Below are 27,270 nucleotides of genomic sequence, written 5' to 3'. Positions count from 1 at the left end.
CTTGGCAGAGGGGATTCGCATGGACCCTGCAAAGGTAAGGGCCATTTCTGATTGGCCGGTACCTGGCTCAAGAAATACCTTGCAACAATTCTTGGATTTAGACAATTTCTACAGGCGTTTTATTAAAAAATTCAGCTAGATGGCAGCTCCTCTGTAAGCGTTAACTTCCACCAAAACCAAATTCAGTTGGTCTAGTGCTATTCAAGCATCTTTTGATTATCTAAAATCCAGATTATCTATAGCTCCAATCCTCATCTTGCCAGACCCTATTAGGCGATTTGTGGTGGAGGTTGATGCATCAGAGGTGGGTGTCGGAGCAGTTCTTTCCCAGAAATCCCCTTACAATAATAGGTTACATGTGTTGTTTTTTTGCATTGCCTTTCTCCCTCAGAATGAAATTATGACATCGGCAACAGAGAGCTGCTGACTGTACACTTGGCTTTGGGAGAGTGGCGTCATTGGTTGGAGGGGACGGCTATTCCATTTCTGGTGTCAACGGATCATAGAAATCTGGAGTACATTCAATCAGCCAAACGACTGAACTCCATACAGACTTGCTGGGCACTATTCTTTGGGCGCTTCAACTTCGTGCTGTCTTAAAGACCGGGTTCCAAGAATGTTAAGCCCAGTTAACAATGTAGTTCCTGTCAATGAGCCTCCTTCCGACACCATTTTGCCTTCGGGCCGTGTGGTGGGGGCCGTTGCTTGGGGTATCGAGGGTTGGGTCAGGCGAGCTCCAGCCGGGACTGAGGTTCTTGCGAGGTGTCTGGTGGGTCTGTTATTTGTGCCTGACACGGTCCACGCTGCCGTCTTACAATGGGGTCACTCTTCCAAACTCATGTGTCATCCTGGTCTGAGGAGGTCGCTGTCAGTTATCCATCAGAGCTTTTGGTGGCCGGCCATCTGACAGGAGGTCCCAGTTCATGTTCAATTTTTGGAGGGAATTCTGTCGGCAGCTGGGTGCCCACGCCAGTCTGTCCTCAGGATTCCATCCACCGACCAACTGCGAAACAGTGTGTGCAAATCAGGATGCTCTGATTTCTGATCTCCCATAACCCCTCCTCCTGGAGTCAGCAACTAACTTGGGCTAAATATGCCCATAACTCCTTGCCGGTGTTCTCGACTGGGCTTTCCCTGTTCATGTGCTGCCTTGGTTATCAACCCTCTTTGTTTCCTTTCCAGGCTGCCGAGGCAGCAGTTCCCTCGGTCCAGGCTTTTTTTCCAGCACTGTTATCACACCTGGAGGAGGGCCAGGGAAGCATTGGTCCGGTGACGGTCTGAGAGGCACACTAAAAGAGCTGCTGATCGCCGCCTGTGGTGCCCAGGTATATCTGTGGGCAAACGGTGTGGCTCTCTACTAAAGATTTGGCACTTCGGGTTCCGGCCGGTAAGATGCCACCAAAATTTATAGGGCCATATCCTATCACAAAGGTCGTCAGTCTGGTGGGGATGTGGCTTCGGTTGCCTCAATCTCTTCCTTGTGTCCATCCAGTATTTCATGTTTCTCATGTTAAACCTGTCCAAAGTTCTCCCCATTCTCCTCATGTTTCTACCCCTGCCCCCCATCCTCACCTGACGATTGAGGGTGCTCCAGCCTTGATCATCAGTTGGATTCTTGATTTCAGGCGACATGGACAAGGTTTTTAATGATTAGTGGTTTGGGAAGGTTACGGCCTGGAGGAGGGATCTTGAGTCCCAGCTCGGGACATCCTGGACCACTCGCTCATCGTAGAATTCCATCATCGTCAGTCTCCCTCAACCAGTAGTGCGCCAAGAGGTGTTCCTGGGAAGGGGGGTATTGTCAGGGATTTGACAGTTTGATCAAACTCTCACCTCTGTTGTTTTTATCTGCACGTACTGGCCACACTCAGCTGTGTTGATTGTGTTTCGCAATCAGCATGGACATGTATTTATTCACAGCTGCTTGTTATTTTCTTATCAATTCTCTTCTTATATAAGTTTCTTCTTTTCACTCTTTACTTTGCCAGTGCATTCTGTTACTTATGCTTTGCACCTTTTGCTTTGAGATTTATTGTGCTGCCTTTTTGTTTCTTTTATTTATTTAGTTAATCCTGTTACTGCCCAGACTGTCTGCACTTAGTGGCCAATGGCTTGCCCTCTTTTTACTTTGGACAGTGACTCTGATCTCTGGCTCTTCGTCCTGTTCTGCTTGCTTACCTGGACTGAAAATGGTTATTGACCCTGTTCCTGACTATGATGTACTCTCTATTGTGCAGCCGCTCGGCTGGTGTTTGATCCCTGCATGACAGATTAGGTGTTGCAGCTTTCCTGGACTTTGCTGCTCGAACCACTGTCTTATTTCCTGGCCCTTGTCAGAATACTGATGTCCTCTCATTGTCCTGCTGATCCGGGGCTTGGCAGCTCATCTCCAGTTTATCTTCTATAATAAAGTTTTAAAGTTTTCCAAACTGCATTTGGATCCTTTATTACAGAAATTAATGACAGTTTGAGGAAAAACAAACCAAAATATAATCTTTCACTTAGTGTAAATACTGACCTTGGGCCTCGCATTTATGAGAGCAGCAGTTAACACCAGATAGCCTAAGAAAATACTTAAAAATCCCTTTTCTTACTTATGTTCTGGATCAGCTGACAGAATGAAAACTTTTTCATGAAGACATACTCCCTAATAACATTTCCAAGTAATTTTTTTTCCATTGAGAAAATACTTAACATATCCCTCAGCTCTATAAGACAGCTCAGTAGAAGGAGCAGTGAATTGGACTGCACGGTTTAATCTGAGAAATCAAATAAATGGTCCTCAAGCTGCTTCTGTCTAATGAATCAGACTGGTGAAGCGGGAAACACAGGTGAACAGGTAAACAGACTCACCTTTTTTTCCAAATGCAAATTCCCCTGAAGTCTTTGCGAGTTCTGCAAATGAAAACCCAGCCGCAGAGGCGAATCCAAAAGACAGACCTGCAGGAGGAAAGCAAACACATCACACGCTAAACAGCATTCAGCAGATGATCAGTGTCTCTGAGCCGGATCCTCACTCACTAACTCACAGCTCATGTGCTTCTATCCTGTCCTCTCTGAATACATCTTACAGACGATCATGTGTTGAGAGTAACTGCTGGAAGCTCTCACGGTTTGGGGGGTTTCAGTGCAGTTCTGTACTTTATGTGTTTAGGGCAGAAATACCACATCCAGTACCAATATTCTTTATTTACTTTGACACAACGGTAAGACAATGAAAAACAGCTTCCTTTTTATAGTATGCTAATCTTTTAACGCCTCTTCATGCTTAATGGTAGCATGTTCAACACTGACCTGTTTGAAACATAGCAAATAACAATCCAAGACAAATGTCCTTATGCAGTAAGAACAAGAGGTCATTATACTACAGAGTCAGATGTGCTTTGCCGTTATGAGTCTGTATGCAATCTTCACATTGCTCCTCTTAACACCAATGCTTATGGTAAAAAATTTAGAGCTGCATCATGAGGTTTTTGAAAAAGAGAAGGGAGGATGTCTTGAGGAAAAGCATTCCACAACCTGGGAGCCACAACACTGGACTAAAAGTCCCACACTACAAGATCTTAAAAAGTGTCATGAAACCCTAAAACAAATTTTTTCAGATGTTAACATATATAAACAGGTTGCACATCTGTGAAAACAACAATAGCACTCATTATGTCTATTATCAAGTTAAGTGTTTTTTTTTTTTTGGAGCAATTTCGTTCTTCCGGTTCAAATAGCAAAGTTGATCCAATGTCACAAAAAATGACGTAAATGTGTTAATTTTCAGTGGTGATTGGCTGCCATGGCTAGAGAGTATGTCTTCAGATTTCCGAGCTTTTCTCAGTATTATTCAAGAGAATGAACACTTATGATTCAAACACTGTGCTGTATTATGCATGAGGTTGTAGTGTTTTATTGGTTGTTTTCTCCCCTCTTCCTGCCCTCTACTCTCCCACATTTCCCCAGTTTTACATGCCCATTTCTTCAGTCTTTTTCAGATCTAAGGTATGAAAGACCAGTGCTGAAACAGGGGGGTTTCATGACACTTTAAGGAGAGAACAGGAGCATAAGGCTGAAGTAAGTCAGTAAGTTATACATAAGGAAACTGGAAACCAATAAAGGTGATTGAGGATTGGGGTAATGTAATTATTAGTCAAATTATTCAACTCAAAAAATTATTGGCATGGCTTTTTGCTAATAGTTTTTCTGGGTTGTGTCCGTTACGGCACTACTGGCTCTACTGTCCTCAGGAGACTTTGACACAGAATTACAGATGCTACACAGCAAGATGCAAACCTCTGACCAGCACCAAACATAGAAATACAAGATTAGAGTTTGCAAAAAAGCACAAAGGTGAGGCAGAAGAGTTTTGGAACTGTGTTTATGGACCGATGAGACAAAGATGAACCTTTATCTAAGTGATGGGAAAGCAAAAATGTGGGGAAAAAAAGCAATGATCCCAAGCATACAGCCTCATCTGTAAAGCATGGTGGAGGTGGTGTCATGGCATGGGCATGCATGGCTGTCTCTGGAACAGGCCCTCTCAACTTTACTGATGACTTAATGTATGATGACAGTAGAAGAATGAATTTGGAAGGGTACAAAACCATCTTACCTACCAATATTCAAGAAAATGCCACCAAATTCATTGGGAAGTGCTTCATATTGCATCAGGACAATGACCCAAAACACCCTGCAGTTCAGTCAAGGAGTTTATAAGAGCAAAGAAATGGAAAGTCTTAGATTGCCCAAGTCAATCTCCAGATTTAAATCCGACTGAACATGAATTTCACCAGCTGAAGAGGAGAGTAAAGGCAGAAACTCCCCAAAACAAGCAACAATTGGGATTGGCTGCATTAAAGGCTGGGAAAAGTATTTGAAAGGATGAGAGCAAGAGTCTGGTGATGTCTATGGGTCCCAGACTCACTGCTGTGATTGTGTGCAAGGGATCTGCAACTAAATAATAGCTTTTCATCTTTTATATCTGCCTTATGTTCAACTGTCCCAATACTTATGCTCACATCAAGGAGTGGGATGAACTCTAAAAGTGCTGTTCTTTTTATTTGATAAAACATGTATGTGTTGAAACGGCTAATAATAAAATGTGACATTCTGCAGTTTTGTCTCAAATTCATCTTTTAATCATATTTTCAAATGTTTTGAGTCCACAGCCAACAGAGCAATTTTGTCTTTACTGTTCCAATACTTATAGAGGGCACTGTATACATGTAAATATTTTCTAAATATATACTGTATGAGTGTGTATTTATATACACGCACATATATATTATGCAAACAAAAACTTTTATTCTGGATGCGATTAATCGTTTGACAGCACTAATTATATTTGTCCCAAATCATTGTTAATGTACATATTGACTTCACCCTAGTCTGTAAAACTGTGTATTGTGCATTTATCAGCGAAAAGTTTGTCTTTCCGTGGCTCTAATAAAGTCTGTATGCTTCATTTATTGAGCTATAATATAGATTGTGCTTTCTCTTTCTGTTTGCTCTGTATTTTTAAATACCGAACTTCAAACTCATCTATGTCACATTGTTCATTCTTGAAATAAACTTTTGACCATTTGGTGAGGTTTTAGACCGCCTCTTGAACTGAACGTGACATGCCCAGTGTGTGTAATGCCTGTTATCCTAGACGCAGCGCTGTGATTTTCACCGGTGTGAAACTGACATATTTTGTTATTTTGATTAGATAATCAATCAAATGTTCTAAAATAGAAGCAAATAAAGTGTGAGAGTATACATACAATATCCATATGCATGTACTTTCAATGCTATGTCCTTTATGTAGATATTTAAAGATGGCCATCTTTAAGCATGACAGTTGAAATTAAATGGTAACGCTTTACAATAAGAACATTAAAAAAATGAATATAACATTAAAATTAATGAAAGCTGTATAAGGATTGTTCCTTGTTAGAGAGAGTTTATTTCAACATTTACCTTTACAAGTACATTTAAACATTTTCAAGTTTTTTCTGTTAACATTAGTTAATAAACCGTGAACTTAAATTTCATGATTAATATAATAATTAATATTACTATTTTTATTCATTTACAAATTATGGTTCAGTACAGTTTTTTTTTAAATAGTAAAGCATTATTTTAGTTTTCATTCAGTATCAGTTCTATAAACTATCGGTTGATTAATCAATATCGGCCAGTGTGGTCCAACCTAGCTCTCGGTATCAGTAAAATCCATGGTCAAATTCATTGGAAAATACACTCGGTCGACCTCTAGTTGAGATGTGATGAAGGCTTGTATAACAGTTTCAGCATCCTGCTGTCTGAGAGAGGATCGAATACGAGGGATATTATGTAGGTGGAAAGGGGGTGGTGATGGCGCAGTGGATAAGACACATGCCTTTGGTGTGAGAGACCCGGGTTCGAATCCACTGTGAGACACCAATGTGTCCCTGAGCAAGACACTTAACCCCTAGTTGCTCCAGAGGCGACCTCTGACATATATAGCAATTGTAAGTCGCTTTGGATAAAAGCGTCAGCTAAATATATGTAAATGTAAATGTACTACTCCCCAAAAGTGAACTGTACCGTGCCGTACCATGCAGTGGAAAAGCGCCATTAGATAGCCTGGTTATCTTATCAAGCACTGTGGAGACAATAGAGTCAAAACTAGACACGCTGTGAGTAAGGAATGAGAGATGTTCAGTAGTGGTCCATGCATTTCCAGTTAATCACCACTAGAGGTCACCTACTCACCGCATGGACTCTTGCACTTCACTACAATCCCCATCATTCATTGCACTGATGACACACACAGCTGTTTTCACTGATTACACAGCTGATCACACTAATCACTCAGGCTTTATAAACCATGGACTTCCTCTTACTAGATGCCGAGTATTGTTTGCGTATATCCTAGCGATAGCTACTCTACGGAGCTCTCTCAGTGATTATAGCCTTGCCTTTTCTAGTGTTTTGATATCTGCCCGTGTTTCCTGGATTAATCCTTTGCCTTACCGTTCAGACTCTGTTTGCACCTCGTTTGGATTATTACTTGTGTACCTGGATTATCTCTCTGCCTTGCCCTATTGGATATTGCTCGCCGATCGTTGACCCACGCTTGCCCTAGGATCTCTCTTGTGTCTTGCCCGTGCCATATCTGTTGGCCTGTGTCTTGACTATATTTATAAATAAAAGTTTGTACATGGATTCGCACGTCTCACGTCGTTCGCCCCGTTACAGAATACTTGGCCACACAAGGATCCAGCAGCTTTTCTAAGGAACCCTGGCCAGGAATGGATCTATTCGACCAGCTGCTCGACCTGAGACAAGGGAGTTTATCTATTGAGGAGTACGTCACTCAATTCTGTGAGATATCCAACAGGGCACCCTTTGATGAGGTCGTATTGAAAGACATTTTTTGTTTTGGATTAAATGAGCCCATTAAGTCATGTTTACCTGAAGGGAAATTTAATTGTAGTTTAAAGGACATTATGGAGTATGCTTTATTGATTGTTGGTTCAGCGTTCACTGTGGGTGCCGCGGAGGAACGCGACACCGCACTCACTTGTGTAATGGTGGCCGCACCAGAGCACACAGAGTCGCACCACGTCACAATTAATCTTCACAAGGCAAGTCACGTCACCGCCGACCCTCCAGAGTCGCTTCATGTCACATCACAGCTGATCGTCCAGAGTCTTGTGACGTCCTGTCCGTCACACCCAGATATTTAAGGTCAGTGCTTCGATTTCCCAGTCTGGTTTCCAGTGTTTAATCTGGTTTCCAGATTAAATACTGTCACATGGAATTGATATTAATGGTGGTAAAATTCTGCAGCAAAGTGATGATATCTCGGCTCATTATCTAGTCTCATGTATACTCCATTTAGCTAAAGCTGCAAATTCAACAAATATGGTAGAACCATTACTTCTACCACAAAAGACGGCTTTGTTAATAATCTTCCTGACTTGTCTCAATTCCTCAGCAAATCCAATAGCTCTGAAAAACTTGATGTTGTAATAAACTATTTTTAATAAACCGTTTTTCTTAATCTTACAGAAGATTAAGAAAAACAGCCTGACACTGAGGTATGACGAGCACACTTGGACCCTAAAGACAGCAGCCCGGAAACCACAAAGCAAACATTTCACATGATTTGCAATTAATATTAGGAATCAGACTGCTTTGAGAGAAGCTTCTCAAGGTTTAACTCGCACTCACCTGTAGCTGTGCTGGAGTCGCTCTCACTGCTTCTCTTCGTGGAGAGGTCGAAGGGACGGCTGCCGTCAGGCGCCGGCGTGTCTGTCTGACGCTCTTCTGCTCCGCCGCTGCTCGTGTCCACAGCTGCTGCATCATGGGAAGGCTTCACCTGTGTATCCAGAGCAAGACATGAAGAACTTGTGCTGTGCTGCAGACCGGACTTGCAGCGATGTGAAGATCAGAAGCACACGTCACCTGTGCCTGCTGCAGCTTCTGGAGCTCAGTGTTGAAGTCGTCTGGTTTCTCGGCCTCCGCTTCGGAGTCACTGCTGACGCCGCACAGGAAGGTGGGAGGCAGCAGGAGGCGTCTGGCTCCCTTCTCCTCATCTGCGGTGACACACAGCTCTGATGAAATGCAGAGTATGAGAGAAGAGCATGTGTGCAGTGATGAGAGATGAAACTGGACATCTCGGACGAACAGTCACAAAGCTTATTAGTGCTGCACGACAGAAGGCAAAATGATGTGTGTAATAAATGTTTAGCATAATCTGTGGTCAATGTGTGATATATACTGCTTTACTCCATTACTGGCCATGATCTGATTGTGATCTTCCTGACTTGTCTCAATTCCTCAGCAAATCTAATAGCTCTGAAAAAAAAGATGATGTAACAAACTATGGACTCTTTCTTTTCTATCACTTCAGATACAGTTGCTCCTTTATGCTTACAGAAGATTAAGGAAAACAGTCTGACACTGAGGTATGACGAGCACACTTGGACCCTAAAGACAGCAGCCCGGAGAATGGAGCGCAGCTGGAGTAAAACAAAACTAGAGGTATTTTGTATTGCATGGAGGGAAAGTACTTCTACTTACACAACAGCTCTAAAAACTGCTCGATCTGCTTATTCATCACCTCTTTTAGAAGAAAACAAACAAACCCAGGCATTTATTCAATGCAGTGCCTAAATTAACAAAAAATAAAGCCTCAACAGACACAGACATTCCCCAACAGCACAGCAGTAATGACTTTATGAACTCCTTTACTTCCAGGATTGATCATATAAGAACTGTATAACAGAATATAAAATATAAGTCCCACTGAGATAAAACTGTAACCATCCAGCCATCAGCTACAGTATATATTGCCTTTATTTAGCCAGGAAAGAAACTCGCTGAGATTAAAAATCTCTTTTCCAGGAGTGTCCTGGCCAAGATAGCGGCCCAGTTATACAAATACACGTACAACAACAAAAAACAGTACATCACAACAATAAAATATTACAGCATTAGAAGCGTTTGCAAATCATTAAATCATTTTCTATTGCCATGTCTATTTTAAGGTAAATTCTATCCATCAAAATTAATACTCATGAGTGAAATAATGCAACCCTTTCATACAAGATGGGCCAAAACGATGGGTCATTTTCTTAATTTTTTTTTAATTTCTATACTTTTTAACCACAAATGCTCGTCTTGCACTAGTTTGACCTCACACATTACGTAATGATGCATGCGTAATGCAGGCAGAAGTACCGGACCCAGTGTTTACAAAGCGAACATGAAAAGAAACAAATGAGGTCAATGATCTCAGACGATTTTGAAGTTGGAGGAGAAAATGAGATTTTGGGCCTACCCTACCTTTCTGAACCGAAGTACACAGACAAAGAGCTAACCACGCGTTACCTTTCCAACATGACTACGTAATTCGTAAAGTTGTAGACGCACATCGCAGAGCTTGTGCAAAACGAGCATTTGTGGTTAAAAAGTATAGAAATTATTATCTTAAGAAAATGCCCAATTGTTTCACTAGATAAGACCCTTATTCCTATAGGCTGAGATTGTGTAGAGCCCTTTGAAGCTGCACTGAAACTGCATTTTGGACATTCAACACGTTGACTCCCATTAAAGACCACTATATGGAGAAAAATCTTGGAAGGATTTCCTCAAAAACCTTCAGTTCTTTTTGACTGAAGAAAGAAGTACATCTTGGTTGACATCTTAGAGCAAATTATTAGGATATTTTCCTTCTGGAAGTAAAATAATCCTTTAGGAAACACTGCGGTAAAGACAGTAAAGAGTAACCACACAAAAACTTAACTCTGTACAGGTATCATATTAGTTGGTCTGTTGGCAGAAATAGCTCTATTTGTAAGGGAAATCATCAGCAGAAGAGTCAGCAGCCGACTACAATACAGGAAAACTGGTGCTACATGTATGATATATAGCAGAAACAAGATGCTTGTACTGTAACGATATAGCTGAGATAGAAATAATTGGAAGGGCAAATTCCTGTAGCGACACCTGCTGTTGTTACATTTAAAGATGGAAAATCACTTTACAAGACACTCACTGCAGAGGACCTGAAGGACTCTGAAGTCACTGGGGCACCTTATTGTAAATTAAGGTCTCTCGGCTCATGCCAGTCAAGGCAGTAAAGCTTTTGCCATTTTGTTGCAGGAATCAGAAACTGAGTGGATGAAAATCAGTCTATATACGACAGAAATACTTCTTTGGAAAACGCATACACCAATAACCTACACAATAAGAATGTGTAGAATGTTAACATTAAAAAAGTTAATAAACTACCTAGAACCTAATCCGGAGATACACTTCGCTCCAACCTTGGTTAAACACGCCAGAAGCAGCTAATCCTAATCTTCAGAACTACTTAAAGGTGCAGTAGGATCTTTAACTATAGCCTGGTAGCACTGAAAGCGAACGTCCAACCCTCCCAGCAAATCGCTGTCCAAAGCCACGCCCCCTGACGACATATACGCACACACACCAGACAACATTATTACAATACATCTTGTGTCATTCACCGGTGAGAAAACTTTATAGTACAGTTAGTGAAAGCACTAGCTCAGGTTGTTGATGCTTGCCTGCCATTCTCGCTCTGTTTGCACAGCATATGTGATCTTGCTGATGACGTATCCTGTCTGTGCGAACCGGGTGCACAGAGGTATGCAAATACATATGTTGACAGGCAGGGAGGAAAGTCAATAAAAATGCTCGGAATGAGCATTTTGATTGGATGAACATTTCTTGGTCCTACGCCTTCCACAGAATATATAAATACTGTATAAATACATTTAGACCACTTAATGATTGCTATCGGGAGGTGAAGAGACTTTCAACCAGCATAACAAAAAATGTTTCTGTAAACAATCACCTATTGCATTAAACTGCTCACAGGCATGTTAGGAGCAGGGTGATCTAAACACAGAGGTACAGTTTTATTTGTAACTATGGGTCACAGAACATAGCTTACTTCTTGTTGGTATACTGACAGGAGTCCCAACTGATGACTGGCTGCTCACTGCTGGTCCAGAGGTTCTCAGTCTTGAGACAGCTGTTTCCTCATCTTTTGAGCTGGAAATTATAACAGGACATTTTTCTTTTGATGGAGAAGGGCTTTCAAAGTTCTTCTGCACACAATCTGACTCAAAGTCACACTTTGTGGGAGAGACCAAATGATTGGTGTTTTGACTGCCAAGCTTTGCCCCAGGTGTCTGACAAAGATCTTTATCATCACAGGATAATATGGACTGGTGACTGGAAAGGTCTTGCTTGTTTTCCTCTCCTGTTGAGACCTCAACAATATCAGGCAGTGGCACAGGCTCAAACTGAATATTGTCATTCTCCTCAGTTTTGTGCATTTTATCATCTTGATCACCATGAAGCCCTGTAAAGAGCTGTTTGCCAGCCCCTGCAAAGCCTTTGAAAGTGGGATCCTTCTGGCCAAACTGAAAACTACCTTTTGCCTTTGCCAAGTCAGCAAAACTTAAGGTGATATTCTTACCAGTATTGAGGGGATTAGTATCATGGCTATCAGCATCTACAGACTGATCTGAGGAACTTGGGGCTGCCTCTTCTTCTTTCTCTTTGTGAAGCTCAGCAATACTTTTGAGGAGGTCAGATGCAGATTCATTTTGGGACTGTCCTTCTGATGGTTTTGCCTCAGATTCTGAAATGCCAAACTTGAATCCGCCAACAGGCTCCGGCATCGAAAACGAAAAACTGGAGCTGCCTGATGACTTTTCAGCCTCCGTTGTGGAGGACCCAAACCTGAAGCCTTCTGAGGATGCTTTATCCTTACTTGTGCCGAACTGAAAAGCAGTGTCTGGATTGAAATTGGCTTTAAATCCTGTCTCAGCAGGTTGGCTGCTAGAATCAGAGATCTTGTTTTTTATATTTGGGTTTACAGTCTGACATGAAACACAATGGTTAGATGAACCTTCGTTTCTTACCAGGCAAGTGTCACAATCCCACTGTCCATTTGTTTTAGCAAACATGGCAGCTAGCCCAACTTGCGATGCTGCATTAGTTTTTTCAGTGTTGCAGGGGGATTTGCAAGAAACACATTCAGTTGCTGAGGCATTATTCCTCACTAGGCAGGAGTCACAGTCCCACTGACCATCTTTCTTGGCAAACTGAGCACCAAATCCAGTGCCAAATGGGACTGCTGGAGCTGCTGACACTTTCTCTTGTTTTGGTGCATCAGCCTGAATTGTTTTCTTCTCAGCCTGAGCTCCAAAGCCAGTAGATGTCACCACAGCATCCTTTGATCCAAACTTAAAAGAAACTGGTATTTGAGATCCAAACGTGAAGCCCTTCGAGCTGACATCAGTGCTGGAGGAGTTCTTAGCGGAATCTCCAGAAAGTCCAAAAGAAAACTGTTTGGCAGGAGGAGCCACAGGGCCAGAGCCTTTGGGTTCCTCTATAGGTTTGACCTGTGCTGTAGAAGGAGCTGCACTGTTGCAGGCCACACACACCGCAGACGTGGGAGCGTTTCTTACACAGCACACATCACAGTCCCATTCACCCTTCTTCTTGGAAAACAGGGTTTTGAGATCCACTTCTTTGGATGAAACCTGAGGCTGTGGAGTTTCGTTTTCTTTTTCAGTCTGTTGGCCTTGTGGGGATTCCGAAATGAACTTTTGAGCCTCCTCAAATTTAACTTTAAACAGCGCCGCATCTTCTGCCGTTTTAAAACGAATGGCCAACTGCTCAGTCTTCGGCATTTCATCTGCATAGTCCATAGCATACCACACCCAGGATTTGTCAGATCCAGCATTTGGTTTGAGAGCCATGTCGGCAGTGATATGGTGATTGGCACAGATTTTCAGAACCTGCTCCCTCCTCATCAACAGACGAACTTTCCCAGAGGTTTTGTGCTTCAGGATTTTGATACTGCCAATACCCCTCTCTTTCCATTCTTTTGTCTCGGAGTCAAATCGGAAGAGTTTTGCTCTCTTGCAGAACATCTCCTCCTCCTCCTCCTCACCAGTTTTCACGTCAACCTTATCAGGTAGAGGCACAATGGGCTCAAAATGAGGCCCATCCTCATCCTCTTCCACATGTATGCTATCATTGTCACTTTCCCCACTTTTCCCTTCCTGAGCCTCTGAATAGCCCAATGTTGGATTGGTTCCACTTGTAAAGCTAAACCTTTGGTCGGTGTCGCCAAAAACACTCATCTTGTTCTGAGCACCATCAGTGAATGAAAATCCTTCAGAATTTTTACTTCCAAAGGTAAAGACTTTGCTCTGGCTAGGCAGCTGGTCTTGAGTCTGATGTTTCGGTTCTGACGGCATCTCCGCTTTGGGAGGAATATCTGATGTCAGAAGTCCCAAGAGGCTTTCACTATTTTTCAGCTGACCAGAGGAAAAGGTGAAATCCCCATCATTGGACATGAAATTGGAGTTGAACTTGAACGCAGTTGTTGCTGTTGTTGTTTGGGTGGTAGCTACTCCTCCAAAGTTAGGAACCTTAGCAGGTTCACCTGTGAACTGCGGCCCAAAACTCATCTTGGGGTCGACAGCCTTGCTTTCAGTGCTCCTGGTTGGCTGTGTGGGTGTAACAGCACATGGTTTAGTGAAATATCCAGGCTCTGGCAATGTTGGATTGCCTGTGGGCTGAGGAACATTGTGACCATTATACTCCTCACTGTATGGGGAGAGTAATGATGTAGCTGGTGACTCAAATCGGATGGGAGGACCGAAGACCTGCTCTTGAGGATACATGCATGCAGGTGTGGATTGGAGAGGTGGAGTGTGTGTTGATTGTTGGTAGGCATTCATATGCTGCTGTGGAGGAAGACGATTCATCCCGTATACTGGGCCCTGCAGACACAAACAATACTTTGATATAGATACTCTGCCCTTTTAGTGTAAGGTAGAATATATGTGACCCTGGACCACAAAACCGGTCATAACTAGCACAGGTATATTTGTAGCAATAGCCAAAAATGCATTGTATGGGTCAAAATCTATCTATTTTTCGAATATGCCAAACATCTTTAGGATATTAAGTAAAGATCATATTCCACGAAGATATTTAGTAAATTTCTCACCGTAAATATACAGGTCCTTCTCAAAAAATTAGCATATTGTGATAAAGTTCATTATTTTCTGTAATGTACTGATAAACATTAGACTTTCATATATTTTAGATTCATTACAACACAACTGAAGTAGTTCAAGCCTTTTATTGTTTTAATATTGATGATTTTGGCATACAGCTCATGAAAACCCAAAATTCCTATCTCAAAAAATTTGCATATTTCATCCGACCAATAAAAGAATGGCCATTATGTTCATTTATGCACTCAATACTTGGTCGGGAATCCTTTTGCAGAAATGACTGCTTCAATGCGGCGTGGCATGGAGGCAATCAGCCTGTGGCACTGCTGAGGTGTTATGGAGGCCCAGGATGCTTCGATAGCGGCCTTAAGCTCATCCAAAGTGTTGGGTCTTGCGTCTCTCAACTTTCTCTTCACAATATCCCACAGATTCTCTATGGGGTTCAGGTCAGGAGAGTTGGCAGGCCAATTGAGCACAGTAATACCATGGTCAGTAAACCATTTACCAGTGGTTTTGGCACTGTGAGCAGGTGCCAGGTCGTGCTGAAAAATGAAATCTTCATCTCCATAAAGCTTTTCAGCAGATGGAAGCATGAAGTGCTCCAAAATCTCCTGATAGCTAGCTGCATTGACCCTGCCCTTGATAAAACACAGTGGACCAACACCAGCATCACTGACTGTGGGTACTTGACACTGGACTTCAGGCATTTTGGCATTTCCCTCTCCCCAGTCTTCCTCCAGACTCTGGCACCTTGATTTCTGAATGACATGCAAAATTTGCTTTCATCCGAAAAAAGTACTTTGGACCACTGAGCAACAGTCCAGTGCTGCTTCTCTGTAGCCCAGGTCAGGCGCTTCTGCCGCTGTTTCTGGTTCAAAAGTGGCTTGACCTGGGGAATGCGGCACCTGTAGCCCATTTCCTGCACACGCCTGTACACGGTGGCTCTGGATGTTTCTACTCCAGACTCAGTCCACTGCTTCCGCAGGTCCCCCAAGGTCTGGAATCGGTCCTTCTCCACAATCTTCCTCAGGGTCCGGTCACCTCTTCTCGTTGTGCTGCGTTTTCTGCCACACTTTTTCCTTCCCACAGACTTCCCACTGAGGTGCCTTGATACAGCACTCTGGGAACAGCCTATTCGTTCAGAAATGTCTTTCTGTGTCTTACCCTCTTGCTTGAGGGTGTCAATGATGGCCTTCTGGACAGCAGTCAGGTCGGCAGTCTTACCCATGATTGCGGTTTTGAGTAATGAACCAGGCTGGGAGTTTTTAAAAGCCTCAGGAATCTTTTGCAGGTGTTTAGAGTTAATTAGTTGATTCAGATGATTAGGTTAATAGCTCGTTTAGAGAACCTTTTCATGATATGCTAATTTTTTGAGATAGGAATTTTGGGTTTTCATGAGCTGTATGCCAAAATCATCAATATTAAAACAATAAAAGGCTTGAACTACTTCAGTTGTGTTGTAATGAATCTAAAATATATGAAAGTCTAATGTTTATCAGTACATTACAGAAAATAATTAACTTTATCACAATATGCTAATTTTTTGAGAAGGACCTGTATTAAAACTTAATTTTTGATTAGTAATATGCATTGCTAAGAACTTCATTTGAACAACTTTAAAGGAGATTTTCTCAATATTTAGATTTTTTTGCACCCTCAGATTCCAGATTTTCAAATAGTTGTATCTCAGCCAAATATTGTCCTATCCTAACTAACCATACATTGAGGAAAAGCTTATTTATTCAGCTTTCAGATGATGTATAAATCTTAATTTTGAAAAGTTGACCCTTAAGTTGACCCTTGACTGGTTTTGTGGTCCAGGGTCACATATTGTGTTGACATGAAAATCCCTCCAGTACCTTTGTTGGTGTGACATTTGCATCGGTGCGCAGAAGATACTGTGAATCATATGCTGGAGACTGGTTGTAGTACACAGAGGGACCTGTAGGAGCAACTGAGACAAATAAAAGGAATGGTTTTAAGCATGCCTCAGCTATTGCAAACACAAGTGGCTCTCTGTTGGGGATGCCCCAGAAATATGGTTCTTATATATATAAAAAAGTGATAGTGAATAAAAATGACAGGATTTTTATTCTGGGCAAATTCATATAATTCAAATCTTCCAAATTAATTTGGTTGCTTTGTGAAAAACAGATTGTAAAGACAAATTCACTCAAAATCTTGTCCTTCCTCATTTGAATTAGATGTGCAAGCAAGAGCTTAGTTTGTTTGCCTAAGCAAAGCACATACATAGAAGAAAAACCTGGACAAACAAAACTCTCTCACATCTACTGTTGTGAGATTGTCTGTATATTCGGATGTTGAAAGTGAACAAGATTTGGGGGGCACGCTTTGAAAACCACTAGTATACACTTAAAAACCTCAAACAAAGACTGCTGATTTGAGGAACTGACCAGTGAAAGGAACACCATTGAATGACTGCGCTGCAGGAACCATTTCCTGGAGTCCTTCTGCAGCATAGTTGTGTTGAAGCATCCTATTTGAGAATGTTGTGGCATCTGAAGAATTATGGTAAAGGCCATGAACCTCACTCTGTGTGAGATGAAAAATAAAACAAGAAATTATTAACACTAAAATTTTAAACTCACCTGATCCAGTTTCATAAAGAGCTGAATGAATTTTACCCATACCTACACAAAACCACAGAAAAAATGTATATACACTTGAAATATTAACATTAAAAATTAATTTCCAAAATACTTGTTTTCAGCGGGTACTACAGGGCTTTTATTATATCTTATTTTTAAGTTATACTTTTGCCTTGTATATCTTTTATTAGGAGAGTAGAGTGAGAGAGCAGGGAACAGGGCAAATAAAGGAGCTTGAGCTGGGATTAGAAGCTGTGCTATACACCAGAGCACTGCAGAAAACAACATTTCACTCAATATGCAATAATGTACTGGGTTAATACAGCTTCACTGTATGCAAATGTACTAAATTAACCATTCCCTTTACTTGAAGTTGAAAGCTGGTTAATCGCACTATTGTGAAAACTCCTTGTTAAAAACTGCAACACACTACTAGAAATACACAAGTTTCATGGTTTGTACCCAATTTCAGTTGTATTAATCCTCTGGCTGCTACTGCTAAGAGTAGCTAGCAGTTTAATGCTTAACTAAATAAACAAAGTCAAAACTACAGTAGCCTATTTACAGATGAAACTGACCTGCACTTCAAGTCCTGAACAGGGCTGCATTTCCCAAAATCATTGTAAGCCTAAGCTGATCATAGCTCCATTGGTTTTATTGGGTCTACGATGTACTTAAGCTTACAATACTTTTGGGAAATGCAGCCCAGGTCAGCAGTACTCTCTGATCCACCTGGGGCGCTTCCACTCCAGTCTCGAGTCACTTGCATCGATTATTCTGATAGAAACCTTTTGGTGGAGATAAGGAGCGTGCGAGCTGAATCACGTGGCCAGTAAAGAACTGATTCATGATTTATTAGAGATTTATTATCGAATGGAAATCCACCAAATGCAGATTAAAACTAAAGTAATGAGCCTGATTTGAAAATGTAATAAGTAGAAAGTACAGATATTTGTATAATGTAAGAAGTGAAAGTAAAAAGTAGTCAGAAAAATAAATAGTGAAGTATAGTACTGATACCAGAAAAATCTACTTAAGTACTTCGTTACTTCCCATCTCAAGTGTAGTAGATTCAGTTATAATGGGACTTCTGGCAAGAGTGTGCTAAAATGAAGAGTTACAGCTTCAGTGATTATGAAGGAAGCGTTTTTACTATATAATATGAGTCTAACATTCAAACTGTCACGAATCCGTCTATGAACTTCCATTCACTCACCACCAGAGGTCACTCGCTCACCACATGGATACACTACTGTTGCACTTCACCACGGACTACAGTTCCCATCATCCATTGCACTGATAACACACACACAGCTGAATGCACTGATCACACATCTGATTCCCATCACAAGCCTTACTTAAGCCATGGACTTCCTCTTTGTCACTGCCGAGTATTGTTCTAGCGTTTAGCACTCTCCTAGTGTTAGCTGCCTTACTGAGCCATTCTGTGTTTCTGTTCAGTCTCTAGTATTGTTCTGTGTTTATCACTCGTCTAGTGATAGCTTGATAGCTGCTTTACTGAGTCTAGTTTCCAGTTCTAGTTCGTCTAGTCATTTCGTGTTGCCTTGTGTCCTATTTCCTGATTCCTGCCTGTGTATCTTGGATTAACCCTAGTCTCGCCGTTCGGACTCTGTTTGTACCTCGTTTGGATTATTGCTCATGTTATTGCACTACCCCTCTTCTCAAGCCCTCTGGATATTGGTCTCCGCTCATAGAGCCATGCTTGCCCTAGGATTACTCTTTGTCTTGCCTGTGTTATACCTGTTTGCTGATGTTCTTACCCTGCCTGTGTTTTTGACCACGTCTTGGAAGAAAACTTGCAGATGGATCCGCACGTCTCACGTCTCGTTCGCCCCATAATACAAACTATCAGCATTGTTTTTTTTTTTTTCAGAAAGCATCTTTGTGTTGATGGATCAGAGAAATGAAATCTCTGCTAACTCAATCTCAGCTGAAGCTTGTGTGTACATGCAAATCTTTCCAGATCTTTCCAGAGCATGCAAACATCCTTCGGTCTGGTTCTGAGCTGGGAGTGTAAACTCAAGTCTACAGCGCTCTCTTAATTCTCTGCTCTTGCTCGAACTGCTCACCAATCTCTCTCTGCTCGTCACTAAATAATTAAAGAGCAGGACATACTGGTCTTAAAAAAATATGTTTTCTGGTTTGTAACGTAGCTATCCTTTAATATCACCAGTCTGCAAAGTTGTTAATCAAAAAAGTGCATGATAAATAAAGATACTGTCTCTCAGAAGAAAGAGTCGTCATATTTTCGAATCTTCTGCCTATTACGGTATACGTCACTAGGTAACACATTTACATGAGGTCTGCCTCTGTCCGTGAAATACGAACACTCTGATTTAACGATTTCTACTGAGGGCACCGCCCAAACCCCCCCCAACCCCCTTGCATAACATATCCACCATTATTGTTTTGTTAAGTGGCAAACTGACCAATCAGAGCAGAGTAGGCTTATGGAAGGGAGGCATTTACAGACCTTAAGCTCATAACTGCTTCGAATGAATTGTATAGAAATCATTGACAAATGACTCTTATATTAAATGTTATATTCTGAGAAATTTACAGTGTTTTCTGACCATAGGTGCATTTAAACCTGTTGTAGGGGACTTCAACAAAATATTAGAACACTTTAAAAAAAAACATATGACCTTTTTACATATGACTTTTGATATTCAGAATAGGCTTCAATAATAAAATCATAAATAAAACAATCAAAATAATGGTCAGAAGGTAAATTCACACAGTAACAAAGCAAAAGAGCAAAGAAACAGACTGATTCTTCAGCAGACTGTTGATATCGGACTGACCTTCAAGGCTTCGACCTGCTGGCATAACATCTGCAGCAGTGACTTCTGGTCCTCCACCCAGTGAGGAGGCGTTTTGGGGGAGAACTGCAGGAGGGAGACAGAGACATCAGCAACAGTAAACAGCACGCAGAGTTTGAGCAGAAACAGCAGAGCCGTGACGTACCAAAGATCTTTTGGATGGTGACGTGACACTCTTGGATGGGGAAGGTGTGGAGAATTTAACATGGCCTTCAGAGGGTTGACCGGGGCTGGATGTCACAGGATAGTCCACCTGATCTTCCTCCACCTCACCAACATCTTCAAGCTGCTGTTTGACCTCATTCAACAAATCCATCACCTCCTCCATAGATACAGGTAACTTCACAAAAACACACACAGACATACCAGCGGTGCGTCATAAGCAAAGATTTATGTCACAATATTATTGTAACTGTGGCAGATAACAATAAAATCACTATATATATATCTCATGGAAATGTGATTACAAACAATAGTGGAAAAAAAACAACAATCCTCATGACAATTTCCTAAGTAGTAGATCAATCAAAAAGACTTCATCTCAATGCACACAGCAAGGTTTTCTCTCTCTAGTTGAGCATCATGAGCATTCAAACCTTCTCTCCATACAGTTTGTGGTTTTGTGTTTGGACAGTCCAGTATAGTATACTAGATTATTTTTGGTGACTATGATTACTCAACATGAACACATGGGTGTCCACATGCTCCTCAAGTCCTGAGGTAATTCCCTCAGGGTGATTCTCTGTGTTCAAGTGCAGTTAAAACCATGCAACAGCAGGGTTACGCCACACAGAACTAGTTCTTAACTACACTCTGAGACGAACACTGCTCAAAGAAATAAAAGCATGCAGCTCAGTCAGAGAGTTCAGACGTTCAGCATCTGCTCTGATGGATTCAGTGAAGGATTCATTACAATGATTCAAATCTAACTCCCGAGTCTTCCTGAATGACTCATTCATTCAAAACTCGGCTACATGAGTGAGTTGTTCATGAATAAGACTACACTGCTCACCTGGGTGTTTGTGAGGACCAGACGACTCAACAGAAGTGTGTTTGTGCTCAGACTTCACACTCAGTGACAGTTCAACTAAACAGGATGTGTGCCGTGGTGCTGGAGATTCAGTGCGGTGGAAAACACCATGACAGACACGATTCTCTAAAATTACACTCACTAACTCACTTATTTAAATCGGTGTATCACCCACCACTTCATATGCAGAAAAACTGGTGTGTATATATATATATATATATATATATATATATATATATATATATATATATATATATATATATATATATGCACATCTGGGCCGTATGCAGCACTAAGTTGTTGAATCAGAGTGAACAGAAGGAATGCAGTGCTTCTGAAAAGTATCTTTTGAACCCTACAGACTCTGTTTTAATACAATCAGCACAAAAATCTGCATTTCCTGCAATGGCCACTTGTGTAAATAAAGTGAGCAGCACAGCCATCATACGAGGGAGTCAGTGATGCGTTTCACATACCTTCTCCATATCCTCTGCATTGGCCTGATAAATCTTGGTCAAGTATTTTCTGAACTTCAAGAGGAAGTTGGTGCACCTGCCCTGAGTTTCCTCAATCCAGTTTCCTGACTCCTCTGACAGCCTCTGATAGATCTGATGATCAACACATGAGTCACGTCAAAAGCTGGCAGACTCGCAGCGCTTTCAGATGGAGCTGTGGATGAGCTGAAGCTGAGTCAGTGTGACTGCACCGTTACCTTCGCCAGATGCCAGTTAGACGACATGCTGTTGAGCTGCTCCAGCTTCGCGATGGCCTCCTCGGTGTTGCCCTCGATGTCAAGGAGTGTGGCGAAGCTTATGATGGCATCTCCCTCATATACTTGCACCTGAGAAGGCTAACATCCAAAAGATCATTAGAGACGACACGACAACAGAAAACAAAGAGACCGCAGCAGGAAGCCACGCACATCTTCCCAACAGCCAAAGGACAGAAGTAATGTAGATACCTGTATGTCTCTGCTCCGAAAGTGCATGAACAAGGGGTGGAGGGGTTCAGGGATGCTGCGTTTGTGTCGGACCTTCTCCAGAAGAGGGAGCACAACCTTCCAGTAGTGCACACTGCGACCAGCGTACTCCTTCTGAGCGTAGTAGGAGTTCACCCGCTCAGCCTGACACACACATACAAGACTTTAATTTCTCAAGACTTCATTTTACATCTCCAGTAAGTGTATCTTGATTTAAGGATGTTTAGATATTTGTATTGGAAAGCAAGACAAAACTACTGATGAAGCAGTGCATGCAAACTTAATTTGTGGAGGGCGAACTTAAAGACTTAAAGAAAGAGAAACTCTAAAAAAAGAAACTTTCCCAAGCTCAAGGACGCTGTACAAAAGCAGAAACACAATAGACAAAACGTGTGAAAGCAATGAAAACGGTCTTATTTGTCCAGCTGATTCCCTCAGCAGACTGCATGAGCTGCTGCCTGCGATGGATGTAAGAAATGAAGTGTATGACCTCAGGTGACGAGGGTGCTGCTCATCAGGACGTACCGCGTCAGTCAGATGTTTAGCCCAGTGTATGAGCAGCGCCGGCTGAAGGCCGTGTTTCTCTCCGGCGCGCAGCGTGCCCAGACCGTGCTGAACGACCAGACGCAGTTTAGCAGACGTCCCGGGCCTGAGAGACACACACTGCAGTCAGGAACACATGATGTCTCACACAAACACAGCTCAAGCGGCATGAGGAGTCACTCACTGCGCTCTCTTGTGAATCAGGCTGTAGACGGCATCCCACCACTCTCTCTGCCTGTCAGACGACAGCAGCTTCATGATGTGCAGCGGCAGACAGCGCGGCTCGTGCGGCTGAGTGCAGGACTCCATCTTGGCCCTCTCCTGTAGCTGCACCTGACTGCAGAACACCACGCCGCACACAAACACCTGCAACACACACAATCAGCACCGCTGCCATCAGACACAGATCTACATCACAGCCTAGACCAGTGTGTCCGTTTGTGTCCTCATGCAGTCAGATGAGACACAGGTCGTAGCACGGGTCAAGAGACTTCACCTGCTTTGACTTGGGCTTTAAAAAACACTTAATATCAGTAACATTATAAATTTAACTGCACTGACACTCTCTGAGTAGAACGACATGAATTAATTTTTTCTGAATAATGACACTGTTGTCTTCTGTAGAGCTGCTTAACAGCAGAATTTGAATGTCTCTTGTTTGAATTCGCTTGCATCATTGACTAATTTCCTGCTTCTCTGTGAAGCTGCTTTGAATCAATCTGTATTGTATAAAGCGCTACTGAAACACGCGTGGCCTGACATAAATTAAGCTAGAGTTCTCAATAACTGATCAGCATATATTGTTGAAGTTCTATGACAATCTTGCATGTTAGTTGGAGCTTTACTGGATTACACAACTATAGATATTAAAGGGACAGGTCATCTAACAATGAAAATGTGCTGTTAATTTACTCATCCTCCGGCCATGCAAGATGCAGGTCTTAAGACTAGAAGAACTTCAGACACTTTTATCATCTGAGATACACTCTTTGATTAAAAAGACTGGAGGGTCTTCTGAGATACAGACAATACACAGACAGTGTATTAACATAGAGATTAGTTTCAACATCTCACTGAGAGAAGTCTCTTCTCTCTTATCCACGTCCTTCCCCACACCCAGAATAGTCAATAGAATAATATACAGATGCGGCTGTTGAGAATGCGCATTCAGAATGTGTCACGCCACTTATCACACTTAAGTTTTTCTATGTTGTTTAGCTCAGACTGTAAATGATGATTAATGCATCGCTATAGCCTATAACCATCAAATATTGTTTTATTTTATTCTTTCTACCAAAAAAGGCAGGAGAATTTTATGATGATTAAACAATCAAATCAAGATCCTAGGTTGGGGGTTTTATCATGACTCTTTGCTTCATCTAGATCAGTGCTTCCCAAACCTGTCCTGGAGGCCCCCTGCCCTGCAGCTTTTGTATGTGTCCCTTATCTAACACTCCTGATTCCACCAATCAACTCGTTAGTAGAGACTGCAAGAACTAAACTGGATGTGTCTGATTAGGGAGATATACAAAATGTGCAGGGCAGGGGGTCTCCAGGACAGGTTTGGGAAGCACTGATCTAGGTCTTTCTGGCAGGTCCTGCCCGATGAAGCAGACAGGGGTGGAGCCAACCCCCAAAATTAAAATGAAAGAACAAATTCAAATCCCCGATTAGGCATCATTAAGTAGAGAAACCTGAAAAATAAACAAGAGAATGGTCATAAAAGAAACTGCAAAGACAGCTTATGGGATAAAATTGAAATCAAGTATCTTAATGATAGAAAGTAAGTACATTAAGGTATGACTGCTAAGTGAGGTTATTATAAGTCAACTTGCATAGAATCATAATATTCTGAAAAGCCGAGGGCTGTGGTTGATCAAGCTACGAGTGGCCACCATCCACAGCCGTAGGAAAAGAGTAGATTGATAGAGCACCAAGGCAAATCACTATTAAGTGTTAAGGGAATTAAAATGAAAACTATAAAGCAAAGCCGTTCGTCTAGACAATATTAGACAAATAGTGAAGCAAAATTAAATTTATTAAACAAAGCCACGAAGGCAGTCGACTAGTCGATTTTTAAAAATCATCGACTTCATTTAGCTTGCGTCGACTAACCGGCAAAACACCGGAGGTAGCGCATTTCACAGACGATTAAGCAGAATTGTGAATTCACAAACGCTATGATTTAATTAAATAATTATATGCGATGCAGTTTAATTATTTGCATGCGTGTAGTTAAGCTCGTGCGTCTCACAGCGGCTCCACAGAAACGGTTATTATTTACATGAGGAGCGTCTCAAACTCATCGCTGCATGCTGTTCTGAGTTTGGCTTTATTATAACCTTCATCTGGGAACACAACGCGCAGCATTTGATCAGATTTGTGAGGTAAATCATTTATAAATCTACTCAAACACAGGAGAATACATCGAGATTTCAAAATAAAAGCTCAACCCCTCACTCAGAGTTACTCGGTTTGTTCTCCACATATTCATATAATTACAGCAGCTGTAGCATTTCTGTCCTAAAGAGATGGACAAATATTAAAGATTAAGTGTATGTTTGAATTAAATGGTGCTCAATATTAAACAGTAATGTGGCCGTCGGCGCCGCTGCAGGTCTTTGTTGTGATGCGTAATCTACATTAACTCTATTATTTAGAATACATTATGTATTTTAACAGCTTTGTTCAATAAAACCATATGATTTCTTGCTTTTGATAATTTATTTGAACTAATTATTATTGCATCATTGCTATTATATATGTACTTTAAGCCATTTCAAAAGCTATTGTTCACTTCTATTTTTATTACCAAAAACAAAACAAAAAAATTATAATTATTGGGAATTATTATTTTATTATTATTATTATTATATAATTATTGAAATCTGTTTTATTTCCAAATAAATTTTTTTCCATTTTCATTTTTTCTATACTCTATTTTAATGGTTAAATAAAATTAATAATCTAAAGCATCTCCAATTAATTGATTTTATATATATACAAAATATATATATAACACTTAGACTGGCACTTTGACAGTCAAAACACATATTTACAGGCAACACATAATTAATGACTCTTGACGATATATTGCAATCCTATAACACAAAACTAAACTTATAGTTTCAAATGGTCTATGTAAAAACATTGATTAAGATTAGTTTATTCACTTTATATGCTATAGAAGTCATTTAACACTTTATTTGAACCAGTTCATTGAATCGAACTGTCGGAAAGAACCAGTTTGTGGAAAGGAATCGTATTTCCCCGCCTGCCTGAGGCTCTGGATTACAGGTAAAAATGTTCAGTTTAATGTTCAGTTTCTTGTACAGACTGATAGTTCGCTTCATAACACCTCAATATATCACCAGGAACCACAAATATTAATTTTGTGTCATGAAATGATTTTTTTTTTATTCTCAAAAATGGGCAGCCACTTATTTTTAGCTGAGCACGGTCTCAGCTAAAAACTTCTTTACTGTTGTACTGAAGAAAAAGTCACCTGCATCTTGGATGGCTTGAGGATGAGAAAATTACCAGTTTCATTTTTTGATGAACTATCTCTTTAAATAACTGTATCAGTTACAAGAAAGCATTTCAGAAAGGCCCTGTCCCCTACAGCAGCAGCCAGACACAATCATCAGACATGAATGAACCTCTGCACAGACTGACATCAGCAAAACACTGGCGTCAGACCCTGTTCATGTTTCACACAGACCAACATCATCTTCTGTGGAAGAAACTAAAGCAGCGAACACACCTCCAGGTCCAGCAGGCAGATGGATTCCGGCGCGTTGGTGTCCAGTTTGGAGGTCTCGAGCGTGAGGCAAGGGAAGAGCTGCTTGAGCCAGTCCTGCAGACTCACGCTTTGACCCATGAGCGCCCACTGCAGGCCAAGCCACACCAGCTGCTGCAGATCACCCGCGTGCAGCAGCACCGCTCCTGTGACACACACACACACACTGCATCAGCATCTACAGCAGACCCAACACACACTCACTAGTGCTCCTGTCTGACACGCACCACTGTCCCACTTGGCCAGATCGGCAGCTTTGGGTGCGTGTACGCCGAGGACGTGGATGTCATCATTGCAGATGAAGGAGAGCTGCTCCTGGGTCTGTGCACCAAACAGCTGATCAAACAGACGACCCGGGCCACTCCGGTCCCCGAACACCTCCACCATGTCCTTCAGCAGCTGCTCCACGTCCCGGCTCAGGTTCAGCAGCATGTGACCCGCCTGACTCTGACGATCACAGGCCAGCAGCTCAAGAGGCTCATGGGATGCCTGCTCTCTCTTGAAGCTCTTGGCTTTGGGTCTCGGAGCCTGAGGGAGAAGCGGATGAGATCCTGTAAGGTGGAGGATCACAGACACGTGCGTGTGAGGAAGAAGAAATTAGAGATGCACAGATTTACAAGCCAGGCACCGGAATTAGCTGATTTTCCGCATGATCAACTGGGACCGGTGACTGGCAGGTCAATCTGCCGATTCAGAGCCGGTCTGTTTTGATCGTGCCTCATTGGTGCTTCCTCGGGGCCAACAGCCAGCGTTTTTGGTCCGACGAAACCCTTGGGCCAAAACGGACCAGCTGAGGCTAGAGGAGTGGTTCTAAACACCGTCAGCGCCACGGATCATAGCATAAAGTTAACAGATATAATACCAGCATTGAAGACTTTTAAAATAATTTTATCTCAAAACTAATTTTCAGACAGCAGCGGGTGTTTGGATTAC

The 27,270-nt window shown here is 41.8% G+C and overlaps 1 protein-coding gene across 1 annotated transcript in view; it reads right to left on the bottom strand.

The window, feature by feature from the left end:
- The window catches only part of LOC306876166 (E3 SUMO-protein ligase RanBP2-like), a gene marked incomplete at its 5' end in the record, with an annotated part of 41,950 nt that overhangs the window by 5,081 nt on the left and 9,599 nt on the right, over window positions 1-27,270 (bottom strand). The window contains 16 exons of the mRNA XM_079427147.1: window positions 2,854-2,940; window positions 8,191-8,338; window positions 8,425-8,555; window positions 11,441-14,294; window positions 16,394-16,488; window positions 16,949-17,087; window positions 17,144-17,185; window positions 19,969-20,052; window positions 20,132-20,326; window positions 21,493-21,624; window positions 21,729-21,866; window positions 21,978-22,139; window positions 22,521-22,644; window positions 22,723-22,904; window positions 26,302-26,483; window positions 26,565-26,865. Coding sequence (XP_079283273.1) covers window positions 2,854-2,940; window positions 8,191-8,338; window positions 8,425-8,555; window positions 11,441-14,294; window positions 16,394-16,488; window positions 16,949-17,087; window positions 17,144-17,185; window positions 19,969-20,052; window positions 20,132-20,326; window positions 21,493-21,624; window positions 21,729-21,866; window positions 21,978-22,139; window positions 22,521-22,644; window positions 22,723-22,904; window positions 26,302-26,483; window positions 26,565-26,865 — 4,996 coding nt within the window. The remainder of the gene's footprint in view (window positions 1-2,853; window positions 2,941-8,190; window positions 8,339-8,424; window positions 8,556-11,440; window positions 14,295-16,393; window positions 16,489-16,948; window positions 17,088-17,143; window positions 17,186-19,968; window positions 20,053-20,131; window positions 20,327-21,492; window positions 21,625-21,728; window positions 21,867-21,977; window positions 22,140-22,520; window positions 22,645-22,722; window positions 22,905-26,301; window positions 26,484-26,564; window positions 26,866-27,270) is intronic.

This window comes from Barbus barbus (assembly GCF_936440315.1).
Source record: "Barbus barbus genome assembly, chromosome: 10".
Lineage (NCBI taxonomy): Eukaryota > Metazoa > Chordata > Actinopteri > Cypriniformes > Cyprinidae > Barbus > Barbus barbus.
This window is presented reverse-complemented; position numbering and strand designations above follow the sequence as displayed.